The 21,404-nt window shown below is 41.8% G+C and overlaps 1 protein-coding gene across 2 annotated transcripts in view; it reads right to left on the reverse strand.

Annotated features, from left to right (window-relative positions):
• Positions 1–427: 427 nt before the first annotated feature.
• The window catches only part of USP12 (ubiquitin specific peptidase 12), a 61,848-nt gene continuing 40,871 nt past the window's right edge, over positions 428–21,404 (reverse strand). Inside the window, exons 7-9 of one of the 2 annotated variants that reach the window (XM_075919239.2) lie at positions 15,628–15,825; positions 9,346–9,424; positions 428–3,217 (exon numbers count right to left, since the gene is read on the reverse strand). In XM_075919239.2, the coding sequence (XP_075775354.1) occupies positions 3,116–3,217; positions 9,346–9,424; positions 15,628–15,825 (379 nt within the window). In that variant the 3' untranslated portion in view covers positions 428–3,115. The remainder of the gene's footprint in view (positions 3,218–9,345; positions 9,425–15,627; positions 15,826–21,404) is intronic. The other variant, XM_075919240.2, reaches the window with a different exon arrangement.

The raw sequence follows: 21,404 nt of genomic DNA on the forward strand, positions 1-21,404 counted from the left end.
CTGTTAACAGATTTGAGGCGACTTCTGAGGGTACTGATTAATTCAAACAAGTTTTCTCTACCTCAGAAAAATACCTGAATCAGTTCTGCTGTAATATCAATAACACAATAAAACAAATTTTCTACAACTGAATTACACAAACAAAAATATGCTAACATTAGCAGATGTAATATTAAAATATTGTCATGGTTGTTAAAGGACCTAACAGTAAGATCTTTAATATTGCCTTGAAGAAAAAAAGCTAACTAATGGTGAGTGGGCATGTGATGTAGTGTAAATACCTTACTCCCTACTCTATGGCTTATGGCTGCTGCCTTTATGCAGGAAACTGTTACAAGCAGGACATATTTACAAGTTTTGAGAACATTTAAAAAAAAAACACCAGATGCTATGTGACAACAACAGGAATATACAAAGAATACTGTACTTACCTTCAGAGAACATATTTTATTATTTAATAGACTTTGTGCTCCAATATACAAAATAGGGGACATGTCATCCCAATTAACATTTACAGAGTTACACAGAAATCATTTCTACCATTTACAAGAGAAGATTTTTCCCCACATTCTCCATTGCAATTACAATCAAGAGATAATCTTATAATGCTTTTTATATTGGTCAGTTACACTTTGTACCTTCCTCTGTCTTTTTTTTTTTTTAAGTTAGCTGTAATTTCTGGTATCAGTTTTATCAAGAATTTAGTACATTTTCAGCTGCACTAGAAGTGAAATTAAATGCATCATTTGGAACCACTATCTTAAAAATCCTATCCAAAATAAATCACCCTTTTATAAAAATATGTTGCAGAAATAAAACAAAATATCCTGTGGCTACCAGTGAAACAAAAATGCTTTAAATTGTGTTACTGTATAAAATGTATTTAGCAACTAAGCTTGGCTTTTAACTACATATTTTTAAACCTGTAAAATGACTGAACAAACATTTATCAGTTAACAAAAGATAATGTGACAGTGGTTTTACAATGCTGTCCTTTTAATGTAAGAGACTTCATCTTTCTGGCATGTACAGTGGTCCAACTGATTCACCCCTCAGTCTTTTCCCACTGAAAGCTGGAAAAACAGCTTTAGGTTCTAAATTAATTTGGTATAAGCCCTTAAAAATAACCAATCCATTATTTTTATGTCTCTTCCACAATATTTTATATGCTTTATTTTGCAATGCTGGTAGTTTAGCCAAGCTATAGAATTTATATAAAAGAACTGGAGTCAAGACAAGGCTTCAGAAACTCTGTATTTATAAAAGCAATCTGTTGTAATATTAAAAGAATTTTCTTCATATTTGTTAAATAGCCCAATTTACTTAGTGACCCTGTTCAAGATTTGTTCAACTGAATGTATAGGTGAAGTCATTTCCTGAGCTCAAAAATACAGGTAAGTAAATATATTAATTATAGCAGCAGACAGGAGACATTCTTTTAAAAGGTTTCAATGGCACCAATAAAATAACCTTAGAAAATTACCGTAAAGTACAAATCACTATCCGATATGGGATGACAAGGATTTCCAAGATCTGATAGCCATAATCTGAAATATGTATTCCATCATTTTCAGAAATTACATTCGGTCATTAACTGACAACAAACTGATGCATGGAGAAGTGTCATATCACAACATTATACATTTTTCTTATTACATCTATTATGGGTGGTGCTATGTTTTAAATCTTAATGCTGTTTCATAACCTCAAATCAAGGTAAACCATTTAATTTCAGAAAATTTCACCTCATAGTACTTGCAACATTTCAAAACACTGAACTCCTTTTATATTCCTAGATTACTTCATTTATTATCAGTAACATTTTGTATGTAGAGGGATTTTTGAAAGTCTCCCAACCTGTTGGGAGTCTAAATGGATCAATTTCTTGAAGAGGGACTGATGTCCTTAAAAAGGCTTACACTGATCCAGGTTTTTCTAACAAATTATTTTGAATATGCACCCTTAACGAGTAAAGAATAGTAAAGATTGGGGTCACCACCACTGCGCTAGCATTTCATTATAATAAGCATTCTTACAATCATTATTCAGACACCTATAAAAAACATTTCACAACTTGATTTTTTCAGAGTCTAAAAAAATTAATGTTTTAATTTAATAATTAAACAATGTAAAACATTTAGCCAGATACCAGTTCCTCCTTAAAAAGAGAAATTATCCCTTCTAGATTACCAATATTTTAAAAGGCATTTTATGCATTTTATTTAGAATTTGTCTTTCCTTAAAAAAAATTAAATAAAGTAAATCTAACTTGAAGTAATATAGAAAATTATGTTCAATATTTGTTACACTCAAAGACAATACATAGGTCCCGAGCAGTTTCACTGATTTATAAATAAAAATAAACTATTATTAAAAATCCAATCTTTCTCCATAGGAAGATTAAAAGCCATGATTTTTTACTGATTGTTCCCAACAGTATATGTATATATTACTATACTATAACATAAGCTTCTTCAGAGAAGCAAAATGCACTTGGCCTCCCTGACAGTTTATATTTTCAGTTAATCTGATATGGTCAAGAAGGCAACTGTTTTGGCCCCAAGTATATTTCTTGTTTATACATGAAAGAACCCAGGGGGAAAAAAAACAAACAAAAAACCTGCCTAGATTTTAGATAGTCTTTCAGAATTGAACACAAACAAATTAATAATGCACAAAGAATCCTCTGTATTTTCAAATAAGAAATCAGAATAAAATACCAGATTTGTATTGCTTCTATTGCACTTCCAGATTGTTGCAATTAGGCTGTGATCCAAAGCCCAATGAAGTCAATGATTCTTTCCACTGATTTTCAGGGGCTTCGACTCAGGACTTTAAAGAGAGAAAATGTGTTTAGCTGTTGGAAGGCTGCTCCTGCAAGAGTGGCTGGTATCTCTCTTTTCACCTAGTAGTTGTGGTTGAGGTGTGCGATCAGAAGGATACCTGAGCAAACAAAATGAGCTTGATGTGAAGGGGTTTAAAAATATCCAAAACTTTGCTTTGTAATGTGCAAACTGCGCGACTGTCCTTGGAACTCCCTGCATTCCTTTTTTAATATCAGTGCTTGCTCCAGTCCAACACAGCCAGAGAAGAAACGAGGCATCACAGTTCCCATTCAATCCCGAGACTGATAGAAGAGGATATAACCAGACTCAGAGTTTTTTGAGATGTCCGATGTCAACCCATAGAATTCTTCAATAGCTTGTGCATCTATTTTCTACAGAAAACAAAATACAAACACTAATTTTTAAAGGAGAAAAGTCTACTATGACAAAAGTATATTCTGTTAAGTTCCACTTTGTGAAACAGGAAAAAAAATTGGTCTCATCTATTAAATACCTTTTTCCAGATAGCCTAGGTTATACAAAGGTTAAAAGGGCGGTTAATTTTTCTCCCCAAATATTCTTTCCTCCACAGCTGCTCAAGTTCTGTCTAGTTAAAGTATCTTGAACATCTAATACTAATAAATGGACTAACCATGAATAGAATTTTATAAACATTATTTGATAGGTCCTCCCACACAGAAAGGTGATTTATAACGGTAATACCAAGATCTTTTTTGAAGAGAGGCCAAAACTCAGCATGAACTACATGAGTGTTTCCCAATTTTATGGCCATGGAACCCATTTCAGAATTTCAAGGAACCCTCTAGGTTTGTCAAGCAAAAAGAGGGGAACCCACCAATGCATGAAAATCACATTCCTTCCCCAACACCCCACCCCTTTAAGGTCCCATCCTCTCTGTTCCCCTTCTCTCCACCACTTGCTATCCCCAGCCCTTATACACTGGGTTGAGACAGTAGGTGTGGGCTCTCGGATGGAAATGAGAGATTTGGGTGTGGGAAGGAGTGAGAAGTGCAAGTTCTGGGAGAGAATTTGGATGCAGGAGAAAGGGTGTTGGGCTCAGGTGGAAGGTTGGGGTGCCGAGCAAGTCACAGGCTTGTGGATGTGGGAGTGCAGGAGTTTGGGTTGGATATGTGAGGGGCTATGGGCAAGGAGGCGGTGAGTATGATGGGCTCAGGACACACATTTGCCATGTGTGGATGGTGCAGGAGTGTTGTGGCAGAAGACTGAGGATGTGGGGGTACAGGAGTTTGGGAATGTAAAAGGCTCAGGATAGGGGGTTCCAGCGTACGATAGGCTCAGATTTGGGTTCAGGTGGTGCAGGCGTGTTGTGATGCTGCAGTGAGATGGGGATTTGGCCCCAATTGGGGGCCTTTTGGCCAGGCTTCGTTTTTAAATAAAATATTATGTCAAACTCAAAAGGTTTTAGCATTGTCTTTATTTATGAGAGAGGCGGGAAACCTGTTTTGAGTCCAGGGTCACTGACCAACAGAAAAGTCAGTTGGGGCCACACAAGTGAGATGCAAAAAAATAACTTCTCCTAACCCCCTAAGCCTCACTAATGTAGCCCCAACTGTGCTGGTGGGAGCAGGGGACAGGGTACTGGGGAAAGGTGCCAGTGGGGGCAAGGGGCAGGGTGCCAGGGTGGGGGCAGGGTGCCAGTGAGGGACAGGGTTCTGCAGCAGAGGACAGGGTGACAGTAGGAACAAGGTGTTGCTGAGGGCTGGGAGTCCCTCACACCCGCCTCCTCCCAGGACTCCTCTCCTTTCCCCCCCTGCAGAGGAGGGAAGCCCCGGCGTGCACCTCTTCTGGGGACTTCCCTCCGCAAGTTCCCGGCATGCCAGAGACCTGGGGAAGGGGAGCAGCCAGCGCACTTCCGGAACCCCCAGAAGTGGCATGCAGCTGCAAGACTTCTGTCTACCCACAGAAAGCCAGCACTACCTCCATTGTCAGTGGAGGTAGGCAGTGGGGCTTCTTGGGGGTAGGGCCCCGAACACCTTGCGATCGACTGGTCGAGCCCTTGCAATTGACCAGTCGATCACAATTGATGGGTTGGTGACCACGGGCATAGAGAGCACTCTTCTTAAGTTTACAGATGATACCAAGCTGGGAGGGGATGCAAGTGCCTTGGAGGATAGCTCATAATTCAAAATGATCTGGACAAACTAAAGAAATGATCTAAGGTAAGCAGAATAAAGTTTAATAAGGACAAATGCAAAATACTCCACTTAGGAAGGAATAATCAATTTCACGCTTACAGGATGGGAAGTGACGGTCTAGGAAGGAGTACTGCAGAAAGGGATCTAGGGGTCATAGTGGACCACAAGTTATATATAAGTTAGTGTGACACTGTTGCAAAAAAAGCAAACATGATTCTGGGATGCATTAAGAGGAGTGTTGTAAGCAAGACAAGTGATTTTTCCACTCTACTCTGTGCTGATTAGGCTTCAGTTGGAGTATTGGATCAGAGGGGTAGCCGTGTTAGTCTGAATCTGCAAAAGCGGCGAGGAGTCCTGTGGCACCTTATAGACTAACTGAAGCAGTTGGAGTACTGTGTCCAGTTCTGGGCACCACATATCAAGAAAGATATGGAGAAATTGGAGAAGGTCCACAGAAGAGAAACAAAAATTAATAAAGGTCTAGAAAACAGGAGCCGTAAGAGGAGAAAAGATCAACTTCCTCCTTAAAAAATTATGAGCTACCAATATGAACTATGAGGGAAGACTAAAATAATTGGGTTAGTTTGGTTTAGAAAAGAGAAGACTGAGGGTATGTCTAGACCACGGAGCTTTTCCGGGATACTTTGGCATCGATTTTTTCGGGAAAAAAATGTCAGAAAAGCAGATGCATTTTGTTGGCATCCCTGTAAACCTCGTTTCCTGAGGAAGAAAGTATTTTCTGAAACGGGGTTTTTTCAACATTTGGCCCCATGTAGACGGGCCAAATATCAGAAAAGTCTCTTTCAGAAGAAAAGCGGAAAAAGATATGCAAATTGTGGCCTGCAATTTGCGTATCTTTTTCCGAATTTTGTCATGTAGACATAGCCTCAAAAGGGACATATAGCAGTTTTCAAGTATCTAAAAGGGTGTTACAAGGAGGAGGGAGAAAAGTTGTTCTCTTTGGCTTCTGAGGATAAGAAAAGAAGCAATAGGCTTAAATTTTTTCTGCCCTGCATATGGGCACATTATGCAAGAAGACCATTGATGTGGTCATAGCTCTCGTGGAATGTGCCCATATAAGTGTTGGTAATGCGACATTGCTGATGGCATAGCATTCGCGAATGCAGTTCATGATCCACTTGGAAAGCATTTGTTTGGATACCGTTTGTCATTTAGAGCTGTCTGCTATTGACATAAACAACTTGTGTGATTGTCTAAATTGTCTTGCTCTAAGTAAAATGCAATGGCCCACCTGACATCCAATGAGCAGAGCCTTGCCGTGGTGGCATCCGAATGAGGCTTCTGATGGAAGACTGGTAAGTATATAGACTCAGTGAGATGAAACCATGAGACTGTCTTTGGAAGAAATTTTGGATGTGGTCTGAGTATGAGCTTGTCTTTGTCAAATATCATAAACAGTGGATTGGCCATGAGGGCGGGTAGCTCGCTGACCCTTTTGGATGTCGTAACTGCTATTAAAAATGCTATCTTCACGGAAAGGTGGACTTATGTGCAAGTTGCCATGGATCCAAGTGGAAGATGAGTTAATGTATTCAAGACTAAGTTGAGATCCCAAATCAGAACTACTGGCTTTATTGGAGGGAAGGTATTCTCAAGACCTTTCATAAATTTCTTAGTGGCTGGATGAGAGAACAGAGTTTGTCCATCCATCTTATCATGCTCATTTGATATGGCCATGAGGTGAACCTTAATGGACGCATTAGACAAGCCTTGAGATTTTAGTGTGAGGTATTTGAAAAACCTCCTAGAATTCCTTTTTTTAGGAAGAGTGTTTTTTTGGGAAAAAAGGGGGGTCCTGAAACACCCCCCCCCCACGTCCAGATTACTTTCACTTTTGAAAGACACGCTTTCGAAAAAACAATCAGAAGAAGATATGCAAATTCCATAGGAATTTGCATATTCTCTTTCAAAATTCAAACGTAGTCTAGATGTGCCCTAAGGATACCTCACAGAAACTAGAGTTTTAATATATTTTATTCCACACTCATGCACTGCTTAAAATATATGTATATATGGTGTGTGTGTGTGTGTGGTTTTGTTTGTATTGGTGGTGCACATAAGAAAATTCGACCCACCCAAGGATAGAAAATGTTAGAAGGAACACTGGTGATAAGTAACAACATGGATTTGTATAGAATAAATCATGTCAAACCAACTTGAGAACTTCCTTTGCTAGGATAACAAACTTCATGGATAAGAAGGAAGCAGCTGACATGGTATACCTAGACTGTAGTAAAACTTTTCACTGTTCACAGTCATGCTGGAAGGGCATAACAAGTGGGGTTCCATAGAAAACATGACCTATGAAGGAAAACTGAAAGAATGTGGTTTGTTTAGCTTGGAAAAGAGAAGACTGAGAAGGGGCATAACAGCTTTCAGGTACCTAAAAGGGTGTTATGAGGAGGGAGAAAAATTATTCTCCTTAACCTCTGATGATAGGACAAAAAACAATGGGCTTCGATTTAAGAAAGGGAAGTTTAGAGACGGCATTAGGGAAAACTTCCCTGTCAGGGTGGTTAAGCACTGGAATAAGTTGCTTAGGGAGGATGCTGAATCTCCATTACTGGAGATATTCAAGAGCAGGTTAGATAAATATCAGGGATGAGATGGTGATTGGTCTTGCTGTGAGTGCAGGGGACTGGACTTGACCTGTCGAGGTCCCTTCTAGTTCTAGTATTCTACGATTCTATGAATGTGCTGTCTAGCAGAATTAGTGTATTGTACTGGACATAGCATCGCTTTTGAGAGTGCAGTTTCAGAATCTGGCTTCTTCCATGATTCAATTTCCCTCACTTTCCTCGCTCAAGAGGAAACAGAAGGATTCACTTATGTCGTAACATCTCCTTCTGTGAGCACTTTGATTCCAAGAATCATTCCACAGTAAACTGAAGATTCCACTTACAATAGAGTATTAAAGACTTGTGGGGAAAAAAAATTATGATCTGGTACAAGACTGTTTCTTTTTATGAACTAGAGTGTCCTTTTGTGACATGATCGTATAAACAAAAGATAAACCAAAAAGTTTCACAAGCTGTTTCTACACAGGGTTAGGAAAGGGAACACCGGCATCTTTCAAAAGTACCCTCTCCCAAAAGCTTCCAATGAAGAAAAATCCATGATCTCTATCATATATCAAGATAGGGATTAGAGAAGATAGTGGGATATTTTAGTCTCCTTAAAGAAAACTAGGAAAAGCAGACCCTAATAATTCCAAGTTTAGATCAAATGGTGATGGGAGCGAAGGAAAAGAAATAATAGAAGGATTAGCTGTTCTATCTGGCCTCTTCGCACAATTAGTGAAGCAGATTCACTGTGGAGGATTTATGACCCCACTTTTCAATGTTATGTGACCTCTACTTGGACCCTTGCATTTCCCATACAGGAAGAGTGGTTTTTTTAATAGTTTTTTATCCCTGCCAGGGCACAGTGAATGTCATAGGTGACAAAAGCAGCAAAAGAGATCTGTCATTAATCATGCTTGACTCAAAATTGCAGATTCTCAGGTACTTCTCTGAAAGTCTAATTACCTAAAAAGACAATGAGGAGTCCTGTGGAGGGTACCTCTACACAGATACGTTATTCTAGAATAACATAGTGTGCGTATACAATACAAGCCTTTATTTCAAAATAATGTTGAGCTGAAGGACTTCTTACTCCTCATAAAATGAGGGTTACCAGAAGTCAGAGTAAGAGAAGTCAAAGAAAGTGTTCTTCCTTTGACTTCCTGTAGCACAGACAGCGCAAAAGCCGATTAAGTTATTTCGACCTAAGCTACGCAATAGATGGGTCTAAAGTTGCGCTGCTTAATTCGACTTTAACTCTGCTGTGTAGACATATCCCATAAGATTTATTTAGGTATAAGCTTTCATGGGCAAAAACTACTTTGCCAGATGAGTCTAATCTACCTGTGAGGTTGAGAGATATTGCAGAGGAGGCTGCCACGGAGGATAGGAACAAAAACTTAGCAACTCTTTCAGATAGTTACCTCTATCTAGTCTAGGACTATTAGCAGTTTCCCTAGATCAGATTTTTATTTTGGAAAAAAGCAATTACTCTGAAAAGTGAACCAAAAATATATACATTTTCAACAAACAGCACTACTTTTTCCTCCTCCACTAAATATCTAAACATGACTGTACTCAAAGAACAAGGAGTGAGCCTGTCTAGTTAAGGAGAGAAAGAAAGTTTATCTGAAGATATTTCTTATTTTCAAAAGATCAGAATACAATTCCTTTTAATATTTAAATGATCATCAATGGGATGTTAGCATGGGGGAAGACATTTATTTAGAAAGAGTAAAATGCTAAGGTTACAATACTTACCTCTACAATATCATCATCAAAGAGCAACCAAAAATCATGACTCTTCACTATTGCAATATAATGTCCTCGATTAGGGCCACTGTATTTTAAAAAAAGAAACATTAACATTATGCATGTCCATTTCTTTAAAGAGCTGTTTTTTCACAAGAATAAACACTTAGTAAAACTTAAGCAGATTGTTTATATTTCTATTTGTATATTAATTCCCCTTTTTCTTACCAAGGTCATTTACATGAAATGAAGACATTAGTCATCATAACACCAAATATTGTACTAAACAGAGCATGAGGAATAAGTAGGACAAACAGTGAAAAGACAAATGAGAGAGACTTTTTCATGCTAAGGATTTATTGACAGAATTAGGGATAAAAATATACAACATTTATTATTTTACAAAATAGTTGAATAGGAAAAAAAAAAAATCAAACTTTCCAAACCAAATTGGACTCTGGGTAAGAGCAATACCAAAAAATTTCATATAAAAATGAAACTTTGAATATTCTCAAAACTCATGACAACAGTGGGACTTAAAAGAGAAGTTCCACCAGTATTGTTGACCTGTCATGTATAATGATGTCCCAAATTTTATGTGAGGCAACAGAAGGTACTTAAATAATCATGGCCTTGACCAGCCAGATGGATGGAGGTTAACTTTGTAATCTGAAGCACCCTCGCACAACCAGGACCGCAAATAGGCACATGGAAATTCAAGCAAAGATGATTGTGTGTGCCTATTCTTTCAAGAAATTGCTGTGAATACAGACAGTTTAGCTAACTCGGAGTAATTTTCTCTACAAAGCAATATGAAAACTCCTTAGATCAACAACTAGACTATATAGTAAAATGCAGGGCACCGACAACAGATTCATTGTGTAATACTTTGTTGATTATGGCAGAAACAAAACAAAAAAATCTTTACTTCCTGAGCAGAAACAGCTGAAGACTTAAAAAATGTCTTGCATCTGAATCAGTCAGGCTTGGAATTGAATTTGTACTATGAATTCTCTGTCTCCTCTCTCATTTGTCTATTGCAAATCATCTGTAAATTATATTGACCCACAAGATGAAAGCTCTGGGGAAGAGGACATCTAGAGGTCACTGAGTTAATGTTTGTAGATAAAAAGTCCACTCAGGATTTTGTTATATTATTCTCTCAGAAAAAAACAACAGCATATTCCCTCAGAGCCAGTTGGAAACTGGGAGGTCCCTTTAACCCAACGACGGGCAACAGAGGCTAGTGAGCGCGCCACATGAGTAGCCCTCCATCTTAGTGGGCCACAAGATTGACATTAACAAAGATGGTCTCTTGGGATAAGATAGTTTTCCCAACTGCACTTGTATACCTAGAATTTGTGGAGTGTGCCAACTGAACCACAGCAGCACGCTGATTAAATGCAGAGGGAGCACAAGGCTCTCACAGTAAGCACTGCGTGCAATTAGCACGCACATCATTTTACTTGTCTTTGCTTTATGGGCAACTGGCATAAGAGATAAGGGGAGGCAATGCCTTCCCTGAGTTTTAGTGCTCAACCACTCCCCTCTTCCTACCCTATTTTGACTGTTTCTGAAGGCTCCCACAGCAGGCTGTTATTGCCTGCAGACTAGTGACTCTACCCCTGAAGTGGATCTGTTACCTTAAAAGTGAAAACTCTTCTAGTTTGCCAGACCTATTACTGTAACATTGAAGCTGTGAAACAGCCATTAAGTGTAATGAAACCATTTAACAGGCATGTGCTAATCCAGAATTTACTGAAAAAACTGTTGTGCATCAGTCTATCAGGGCCTTAGTTTAATGACATATTTAAAGCAAATTGTAGTTTGTTTCTGAAGATTATGAAATCACATCTCTAAAAAAAAAATCCTTGCATACATATTTGATGCACCGAGTATTCAACTTTAGTTTTAAATGTTTAGATATTTGGACAGATTGTTTTCGTAATAAATTCTTCAAAAGACAACCTTAAACTTAAAATGCATATTTTAGATAATTACTAAACTTTCTTTCAAAATATTTCTGTCCTTTCTATCCATCCCTACTTTCCTTTCATCCCCGCCCCCCGCCCCTGTTGAACAAATCCCTTAAAGGGACATTACTTTTCTTCCAAACAGCAGGACAAATAAGTTTCCCTTTTATTTTTGATTATTTGATGAGCTAGAGAAACCCCCTCCACCAAAATCAGTACCTTACTAAGATATAAAATCCTCTGTTATGCCTAAAATTTTTGGCAACATATATTTTAACAAACATATATTGAAATGTCATAAACATGTCTCATTATGAAAAAAAAAATCACACTAAATAAATTAGTGTTTGCTTTTTCTAAAAGCCATGAACTTAGTTATGTACCACTCTGACTGAATTTAAAATAATGCATTTGCTTCAGTGAGTTTAAATATGTAGTAATCTGGAATGATTACTTTATGAAAGCTTAAGAGTATATTTAAAATAGAAAATCCGCTTAGGAAAACTGATGAAGGAAATGTAAAACAGAGAAGGGCTGCATCATGTACTCCATAATATTGAATGTATTCAGCAGGACAACTGACTTGCTGTTACTACAAAGTTCAGGGTTTATTCAAAAAATTGCAACCGACATTTTTTATTCCCAAGTTTAGTGCTTTTAAGTACCTTCTTCATGCCCAGTCTTCACAATTTGGCATATAGTTCATAGAATCATACAATACTAGAACTGGAAGAGACCTCAAGACGTCATTGAGTCCAGTCCCCTGCTCTCATGGCAGGACCAAGCACTGTCTAGATCATCCCTGATAGATGTCTATACAATCTGCTCTTAAATATCTTCAGAGATGGAGATTCCACAACTTCCCTAGGCAACTTATTCCAGTGTTTAACCACCCAGACAGTTAAGAAGCTTTTCCTAAAACTCCCTTGCTATAATTTAAGCCCACTGCTGCTTGTCCTATCCTCAGAGGCCAAGGAAAATTTTTCACCCTCTTCGTTGTAATACCTTTCTAGATACTTGAAAACATGCTCCATTTTCTTTAGAAATAAATTTTAGAAGAGTGGTTTTTTTCAAATATCATTTGCTATACAGGCAGTCCCCGACTTACGCGGATCCGACTTACGTCGGATCCGCACTTACGAACGGAGCTTTCTCGCCCCGGAAGTCGGGGCGAGAAAGCCCCGTTCGTAAGCTGCTCCGGTGCCCCTGGTCTGCTGGAGACCGTCTCCAGCAGACCAGGGGCGCCGGGCGGGTTCCCGCGCTTCTGAGGCTTTGCCAGAGCAAAGCCTCGGAAGCGCGGGAACCGCTGCTGCTGCCACTTGGGTGCCGGTGCCTGTGGTCTGCTGGGGACCGCATGAGACCCGGTGCCTGTGGTCTGCTGGGGACGGTCCCCAGCAGATCACAGGCACCCGGACTGAAGCCGCAGCCGCGGGGGGGTCCCGCGCCTCTGAGGCTTTGCTCTGGCAAAGCCTCAGAGGCGCGGGACCCCCCTGCGGCTGCGGCTTCAGTCCGGGTGCCTGTGGTCTGCTGGGGACCGTCCCCAGCAGACCACAGGCACCCAGACTGGAGCGGCAGCAGCGGCGGTTCCCCGCGCCTCTGAGGCTTTGCCAGAGCAAAGCCTCAGAGGCGCGGCACCCCGCTGCCGCTGCGGCTCTGCTCCCCGTGTCCCTGGTCTGCTGGGGGGGGGGGGCCGCAGCTAGTGTGCTCCCCCCCCCCCAGCAGACCAGGCTTTTGTTTTGGACTCTGGGGCAGAGCAGCTGGGGCGCTGCCGATTGGTCCTGCAGCGCCCGTGGGCACTACTGGACCAACCCGGCAGCACCCCAGCTGCTCTGCCCCAGGTCCTGATTCAGCCGCTGCTGGTCAGTTTCAGCAGCGGCTGAATCAGGACGTCTGGGGCAGGGCAGATGGGGTGCTGCTGGGTTGGTCCAGTAGCACCCCAGCTGCTCTGCCCCAGGCGTCCCCAAGTCAGCTTCTGCTGAAACTGACCAGCGCTGACTACAGGAAGCCCCAGGCAGAGTTGCTCTGCCCCGGGCTTCCTGGAATCAGCTGCTGATCAGTTTCAGCAGCAGCTGACTTGGGGACGCCTGGGGTTCTTAAGTTGATTCTGTATGTAAGTCAGAACTGGCGGTCAGTTTCAGCAGTGTCTGAATCTGGACGCCAGTTCCGACTTACATACAGATTCAACTTAAGAACAAACCTACAGTCCCTATCTTGTACGTAACCCGGGGACTGCCTGTATTTGGGTTCAGGGATTTGGCTGGAAGGGGTGAGCAAAGACTGGGAGGGAAGGGTATGTCTACACAGCAAAGTTATTTCAAAATAACTGCAGTTATTTCAAAATAACTTTCCTAGCTTCTACACAGCCATTCCGTTATTTCTAAATTAATTCGAAATAGCAGAGGTCTTATTTCAAAATTGGTAAACCTCATTCCACAAGGAATAGTGCCAGTTTTGAAATTGCTATTTTGAAATAAGCGCTGGGTAGACGCTTATTTCAAAATAGGGAACCTCCAGCCCTTCCCAGGGTGCCCTGCTGGCCGCCCTGGCCACAAGGCAAATTCTGACCTGATGCCCTGCCGGAACTGGTTCCATCCAGCCTTAAATGCAATTCAATGTACACTCAGTGTGGACGTGCTATTTCGAAATAGAAAAACGCTACTTCAAAATGCATTTTGTGCGTAGACACGTTATTTCAAAATAACGCTGTAGTGCAGACATACCTGAAGAGAAAAAGGAGACAGTGGGGAGAGGACAACGCCTGGGCAGTGTGGGGACAGGGCCTGGGCCGAGCAGGGTTGAGGTATGACTGGAGCTACAGGCAAGGGAGCTTGCACCCCAAGCAGCAGCTTCACTCTCCACCCATATATGAGAATCACTTTAGTAATACCAGTAGAAAAAAAACTACATGGAAGGAAACCAGTGGAATATGGCAACCCTGTGTATGGACAATAGTATACAAGGTGCAGGTCACATATAGAACCTGCATGAAGCGACACATATGTAAAGCCGACAGGAATAACTGGACCTGGGACCTCTGGAGCTTAGTGTGTGATCCTCTACAGCTTGAGCTATAAAACCAGCTGGCTCTCAGCTAAGGCTGTAGAGATCACTCGTTTTTTATCTTTCTAAGTGGTCTAAATGACAGTATATGAGACAGTGAACCACACCCAGTAGGTGTGTGGGTTACACATAGAACCCTGCAGATTACCCACCACATGAGCAGATTAAACCACTGCCTTTACTGAAAAATGGCACCCCAATCTTCAACCAGAGGAGGCGAGCTTACAGTAGATGTATGATCAGTGTTCCATTTGGGCAGGAGGGGGCAATAATTTTTATTGGGGGGGAGTCACTCCAAGAAATTGGTAAGTAGTCAAGAGCTATGCTCTTCCATGATAGCGTAGGAGGTATGGGTGCAGGAACAGGGATGAAGAGAGTTGGGTTGTGATCTGGGAGAAGGAGTTGGGATGCAGGAAGGGATGGGGTACTAGGCACAGTCTCTGGATGGGAGATGTTGACAACTTAGGCTGCTTCCAATTGGCAGCTCAGCAGAACTCTTGGGCAGGCTCACTGCCTGCCACACCCCCAAACGCCACTCAAAATGGCCAGCTGTAGGGGCCATGTGCATCTCTGCATGCTGCACACCCCTCAAGGGGGGGGAAAATCTCCATGAGCTGCCTGTGCCACAAACATGGCCCAGACAGCTCCCACTGGCTGGTTTTCAGCCAGTTGGAGCTGCAAGATCATGCTGAAGGCAGGGATAGCATGCAAAGACCCCTCCCAAGGGCCTGCAGCGCAGAGATGCACATGGCTCCCACAACAGGCTGCTTTGAGTGACATGTGGAGTGTAGCAGGTAGGGACTCAGCCAGAGGCTCACAATGGGCCGTAAGATGGTGGTGGGACAAATCTGGTCATTTGGCAGATCAGATTGCCTGCCTGCCCATGCATTTGGGATTCATATGCCTGAAAAGTAAAATTAGAACACAAGTGCACAAACTTTAAGAATAGAATATACTGCTGAAAATTCCATCAACTCCCCTAACACTATGATCCTGACAGCTTTAGAAGCAGGGAGAAAAGACCACATAAAGACCATTTTTAAAAAGATAAAAAACTGACAGAGGGAAAATTCTGTTAAAATCGAACATTATCTTTTAAGTAAGTTCTTAGTTAACAAAACAAATCCATTTTGCAATGTTCCCTTCTGTCCTACATAATTTCTTAAAACACTTTAGAGTTCACTTAATTTATACTAAATTTCTATCATACTGTTAATAATTTCATTTAACAACCTCAATGTGACAAATTTCTTATTACCTCCCACAATGAATTACCACAGCAACAAGGTCGTACATTCTGTCAGGATTGGTTGCGTCTCCTGAGGTGTTAAAAAGTCTAAGCTCTAATGGAAACACTACTCTATAAGACAGTTTTGTATATCGATGTAGCTGGTCCATGTATTTAAATCTTTTCAGATGAAGAGCTAGAATCATAGGCAGTTTTTTTACTTTCATCCTGAAACAAAATAAAATATATCAAACCATTGCAATATTTCAAAATTTGTTTGATACTGACAAATGAAAAAGTCTTTTGAATACTATTAAAATACATTCAAATATTAAAGATGTTCTGCTTGTCAGTTTCCTGAATGTTCTCTATTAAAACCACACGATCAGTAGTCTTTTATTCGCATTTCATAATGCTGCAATACCTAAATAATAAAACAAAGTTATGGATAGCTGCAGTAAGTTGAACATGGAGGTTAACCTAAAAGAGAACTGCAAATGTTTTTGAAAGATAATCTAAATAAAAGGTTATGTGCCCTGTGCCTTATGCCCCAAATAATGTAAGTAAAAGGGTCATGCAGCTGAGAAGTTAATCTAAATACACCTCCCCTCATCCTTCCTGTTTAACTCCCCCCCCCCCTTTTTTTTTTAAATATTTCTACACAATTGCCAATTTGTTTTAAAACTACTGGGAAATCCAATTAGAAAACAATTATCCTTAAAAAGGGCTGAGCCAAATGTTTTATTTTAAACTAAGTGGCTTTTATTTTTTTTAAGGGCTGTTGAAGTCAATTTCGGATACTCCTGTTTTTATGAGGAACACCACAAATTTTGACCTTGTATGGTTGATTTCATAACAGTCTCGACCTATCACTGAGAAAGTTGAGTTTCTTGGCCTCCAGGAGGCATCCCGCAGTGCCTCACTCTGACCACTCTGGCAAGAACTTGCACCTCTACTGCTCTCCAGGTGATCATGAAAATCTCCGGGAAAGTTTGGATTTCACTTCCTGTTTGCCTGCATTGTGAGCACACCTCAGAGCAGGCAGCACACTTGAGCAGCACGCATGGCCATGACTTCAAGTTCCATGGGCCCCAGTTCGCAGAGGCACAAAAGAGCACCAGCATGGAGTGTGCAGGAGATCTTGGAACTCACTGAGGCGTGCAAAGAGGGATCCATTCTCTCTGAGCTCCAAAACAGCAAAAGAAACACCGATATCTACACTAAGATAGCACCATGCCTGGTTCAGAGAGGATATTCCAGGGACTCTCAGCAGTGCAGTTAAAAATAAAGGAGCTGAGGTAGTCCTATTGCAAAACAAAGGAGGCAAACAGATGGTCTGGTGCATTGCCACATAAAAGGCCCTTCTATAACCAGCTTTACGCAATCATGGGGGGGAAGGAGGCTCGACTTCTCAAGACAGACTGTGGTCTTATCCCAAGACATTCAAGTCAGCAGTGTGGAGGAGTGGGAAAAGGAGGAGGACAAGGAGAATGGCCAGCCAACGAGCATTAAGAGCCAAGAACTCTTCATCCTCCTGGAGCCAATCCACTCTTTCCAGGACATCTGAGTTAGGCACAGACCCCAGGGAGGGCACTTCTGGTGAGTTCACAATTTTTTCCTTACTACAAGTGGGAGAAGGCAATTGGTTGTGATGTGTGGCATACTCTGTACCTGCACAATGCAGGCGGGCTGGAACAGCTTTCTAACGTGTCTGGAAATGGAGTGAGAATCCTTCCTGCACATCTCCATGAAACTCTCAGATAAGAACTCTCTGATCCTTCTCACAAGGTTTCTTGGGAGACCAGCTTTATTCTGTCCTCTGTGGTAAAACACCATCCCATATCAAGCTAGCAGTAAGTGGTGTGGTGTCATTGCCGCACTAAGCATTGCAGCATAAGACCCGGGTTTCTGGCCACATTCACTCAGCATCAGCTCCCTACACTCTGTGAGATTTGGAGAAGACTGATATCACATGACGACCTGGATGAAGGAGGAAGGGAAGCTCTTAGCTGCTGCCTCTGCTGCTGCAGCTAGCATGGCTTCAGCCTCTGGCACTCGCCTGGAAAGCTGTGTCTGCCACACCCTGAAGAGAAAAGCCACGTAAGCTTCCGCCCCCACCTTGCTGGCCTGACAAGACCTCGTCATCCCCTCCTGCCTGCAGGTTTCCACAGGATGGGAAAGGATCATTCTTCCGGGAAGTGGGGTGTGGCAAACACGAAGGAGGGAAGCCACAAAAGCCATGCCTTGCCCCCGCCGTCCCCTATCTTACCCTCAGGATCATGACCTCGCCGGCCCTTTACCATGCCTGCCTCCAAACTGTGAGTCCAGATGTTCCCTTGAGAACTCTGTTGAGTACCTGCTGTACAGTGGTTGGTTTAAAGCATAATTTAGGCCTTACTCAGAATACATCTCCATTGTCTATACAGAGACCTTAGCTAATGATTAGAATTTAGGCTCCACAACGTATCTCCTATAATGTGCCCCTTGTGAATTTTTGTTAGAGCAAGAACAGCAGGCAGCTTTGTTGTGTATTCCTCCGGCTCCAGCAGCTGACCAGCTTGAACAAATCCAGAGGCAAAAACAGACAAGAGAAGACATGTTTAAGGAGCAAATGGAGTGGAGGAATATGTTCTGGAGGAGATGTGGGTGGAACAGCAGGAGGGGATAGTGGAGCAGAGGACAGGAAAGCATGAAGGGAACTGCGAGTGAGGCAAAAGGAGAATTTCTTTTCATCCCTCACAGCTGTGATGGAGCAACTGGCAGCAAGCCTGAAAAGGAACCCTACCCCTATCTCATCCTGTGCAGAACAACTTTCCCTCCTCACCCAATTCCATAGCTTCCATCCCCAGGAGCCCCAGGATGGGAGGGGGCAAGAGGAGAAGAGAAACTCAAGGGTAGCCTCACACTCAACCTCTAGGGCCTTAGGAGGCCTTGCATTTTTTGATCCCCCACCCTCTTCAGGTTCCACTATGGACTTCTTTTCTGTCCCTGCTGACTTCCCAAAATAAAAATGTATGATCTCTGAACAGCAGTCTCTTTATTGACTGTATTACAGGGGTGGGATGGGAAATCACAGGCAAACACATTGAATGCAAAAGCATTTCATTGAGAGCAACGTGCATGATTCTCAAATCTGGACATTCATAAATCTTTCTTTCAAAGCCTCTCTGATTTGCACTGTTCCGTGTTTGTTCCCCTTATTGTTCTGGTGTCAAGCTGCACAAAATCTCTGGCTAGGTACTTTGCCTCGGCCCCCAACCCTGACAGATAACTTTCCCTCTTGCTCTCACAAAGATTATGGCGCACACAACAGGCTGCCACCACAAAAGGAATGTTGTGTTAACTGAGGTCTAACCTAGACAGTGGATTCCTAAACCTTCTTTTTAAATGCCCAAAAGCACGTTCAACCGCCATTCTCTACTTGCTCAACCTGTAGTTGAACTGCTCCTTATTGCAGTCCAAGCTGCCCACTAGCCACGCAAGCAAGGAATAGGTTGGGTTGCCAAGGATCACTATTGGCATTTCCACCTCTCTGATTCTAATTTTCTGGTCTGGGGAAAAAAATTCCAGTCTGCGTCTTTCTGAAGAGGCAGGAGTTCCTAAAGATGTGTGCGTCATGCACTTTTCATGACCATCCCCTGTTGATTGAGAAGTACCACTTAGCAAAGTGGTTGGGGGCCAAGATGGGGATGTGAATTCCATCTATCACCCCACCACAATTAGGGAACCTCCTCGCTCCAAGGCCCTCCACTATGTTATCCACATTTCCTAGAGTCACTACCCTCCATAGCAGAATCATACTGATTGCTTTGGCTACTTGTATAACAGCTACCCCTCCCCCCACACACACCCTATAGATTTCCCCACTCAGAATCAATTCCTAACTGACTGGAACTATCTGGCATTGCAAGCTCCACAGGGAAATTTCCACCTGTTTCACCATGGTCAGCGCGTGTCTCATTCAGATGTCCTTGCACTTCAGATGGGGATAAAACCATTCAAAAAGTTTCACGCAAGTGGCCTGTGAATTTGGAAGTTTTGCAGCCACTGCTGATCATCCCATACCTGCAACCCTATGTAATCCCACCAATCTCTACTTGTCTCATGGCACAAGAACTGGCGTTCTACTGTGTCAAGAGGATCAACTAGTGGCTGCGTTTCCAATTTGCTCAATGCAAGGGCTTGCCTGTATAGCATGCCCTTGGTACTCCAAGATCGAGCAGATTCATCCTCATCCTCTTCATAGCGGGCCATGCTTATGCTCTTGAAATACTGCACCATTAGGTGCACCAAAGTACACATCAACATCACAACGGTTTGATGCAAAATGGGATCCCCAAGGGGGAGGCCATGTTTGCACTGCTATGGCATCTGCATGGGTAATGAGAGCCAAAAAAGGCACAAAAAGGCTGTTTCCTACTGATCTCAAGCAAGGAGAGGAGAGGAGTAGATGAGTGCCTTATGGGATGCTGGTGACATGAACCCAGAACCACCCACGGCACAGTTTTGATGCCAGCATGCACTGGGAGCGTAATACAGAATGCAAAGGGTGCACACTGTGGAATAGCTATCTACAGTGCATTGATAATAGAGATGAACTACTTCAAACTACTTTGAATTCTTGTGCTCAGTGGGGTATATGGGCCTTAGGCTTTGCAACATCTGGAGACAAGAAATTTACCTTAATAGATTCAACTTTAATTTATAGTGTAGATAAGGCCATTGTCTTTGGTTCTGGCCGTTGGCTCTAACCACTTGGCCTGAGTCTGGGTCTGATCACTAGATGTGACTGCCCATGCACTCTTTACTGCACTATACAGCTCATGGAGGCATTGCAAGATCACTGTAATAACGAGCCACAGTAATGCATTTTGTTCAGTTCTAACTGGCCCTGCTGTTTTGTGGCCTATTAGGAATTGAGTGATATTGGATGTACATGTATGAATAGAACACAGTCAAGGCAACTATTAATTTTGTTTGAGACTGACCCTGTGAATTGTGTCATAGTGTGCAGTAACAAATAATTGGTTGCTTTCAGAAGTACTAGGCATTCCATAGCACACATGAACCAATATAGATAAGTTAACTTGCCTGGGCACTCATTAATGAATCTCAAAGTCACTGTAATATTTCAAACCAATTTAAAAAACCAGCTAGACAGAGAAGCTACAGAACTTAATTTCATTTACAAGTTTGATTCCTACAACAGAAGTATAAACAATGATCTTGGCTGGATAGCCCGCTACATTCCACATCCTAAATGACATAAAAAATACAAAGGGTACTTAGAGTAAGTATTAAGTATTCTTATCAGCTTCATTTAGCATGGACACTCTAAGTGACAATTTCTTTCCCCTTTCTTTTTCCTCTTCTTCCCTCCCCCAAGCCCCTCTCTGTGCTATTTGAAAACTGACCCCCTTAAACTCCATTCATCTGAAGAAGTGGATTGTGCCCACAAAAGCTCATACTACTATCTACAGTCTTTGTTAGTCTCTAAGATGCTGCAAAACTATTTGTTGTTTTTTAAGTTTTTCCAGTTGCAGACTAACACGGCTACCCCTCTAAGACTTTTGAAATCGCTGAGTTATGTTTCACATACTGGAATTTTATTTTTTAACAAAATTCATTGCAAAGTAATACCTGTGCAAGAAAAACTAATAGCATTCTGAACATCTTTCCCAAGCCCGCTGAAGAGCTGTATTGCTCCAAAGCTTGCCTCTTTCACCAACGTACGTTGGTCCAATAAAAGACAATAAAAGACATTATCTTGTCTCCCTAATAAAAATCAAATCATTTTCATGAAAAAC

The sequence above is a fragment of the Pelodiscus sinensis genome, chromosome 1 (assembly GCF_052426305.1).
Source record: "Pelodiscus sinensis isolate ZL-2025 chromosome 1, ASM5242630v1, whole genome shotgun sequence".
NCBI lineage: Eukaryota > Metazoa > Chordata > Testudines > Trionychidae > Pelodiscus > Pelodiscus sinensis.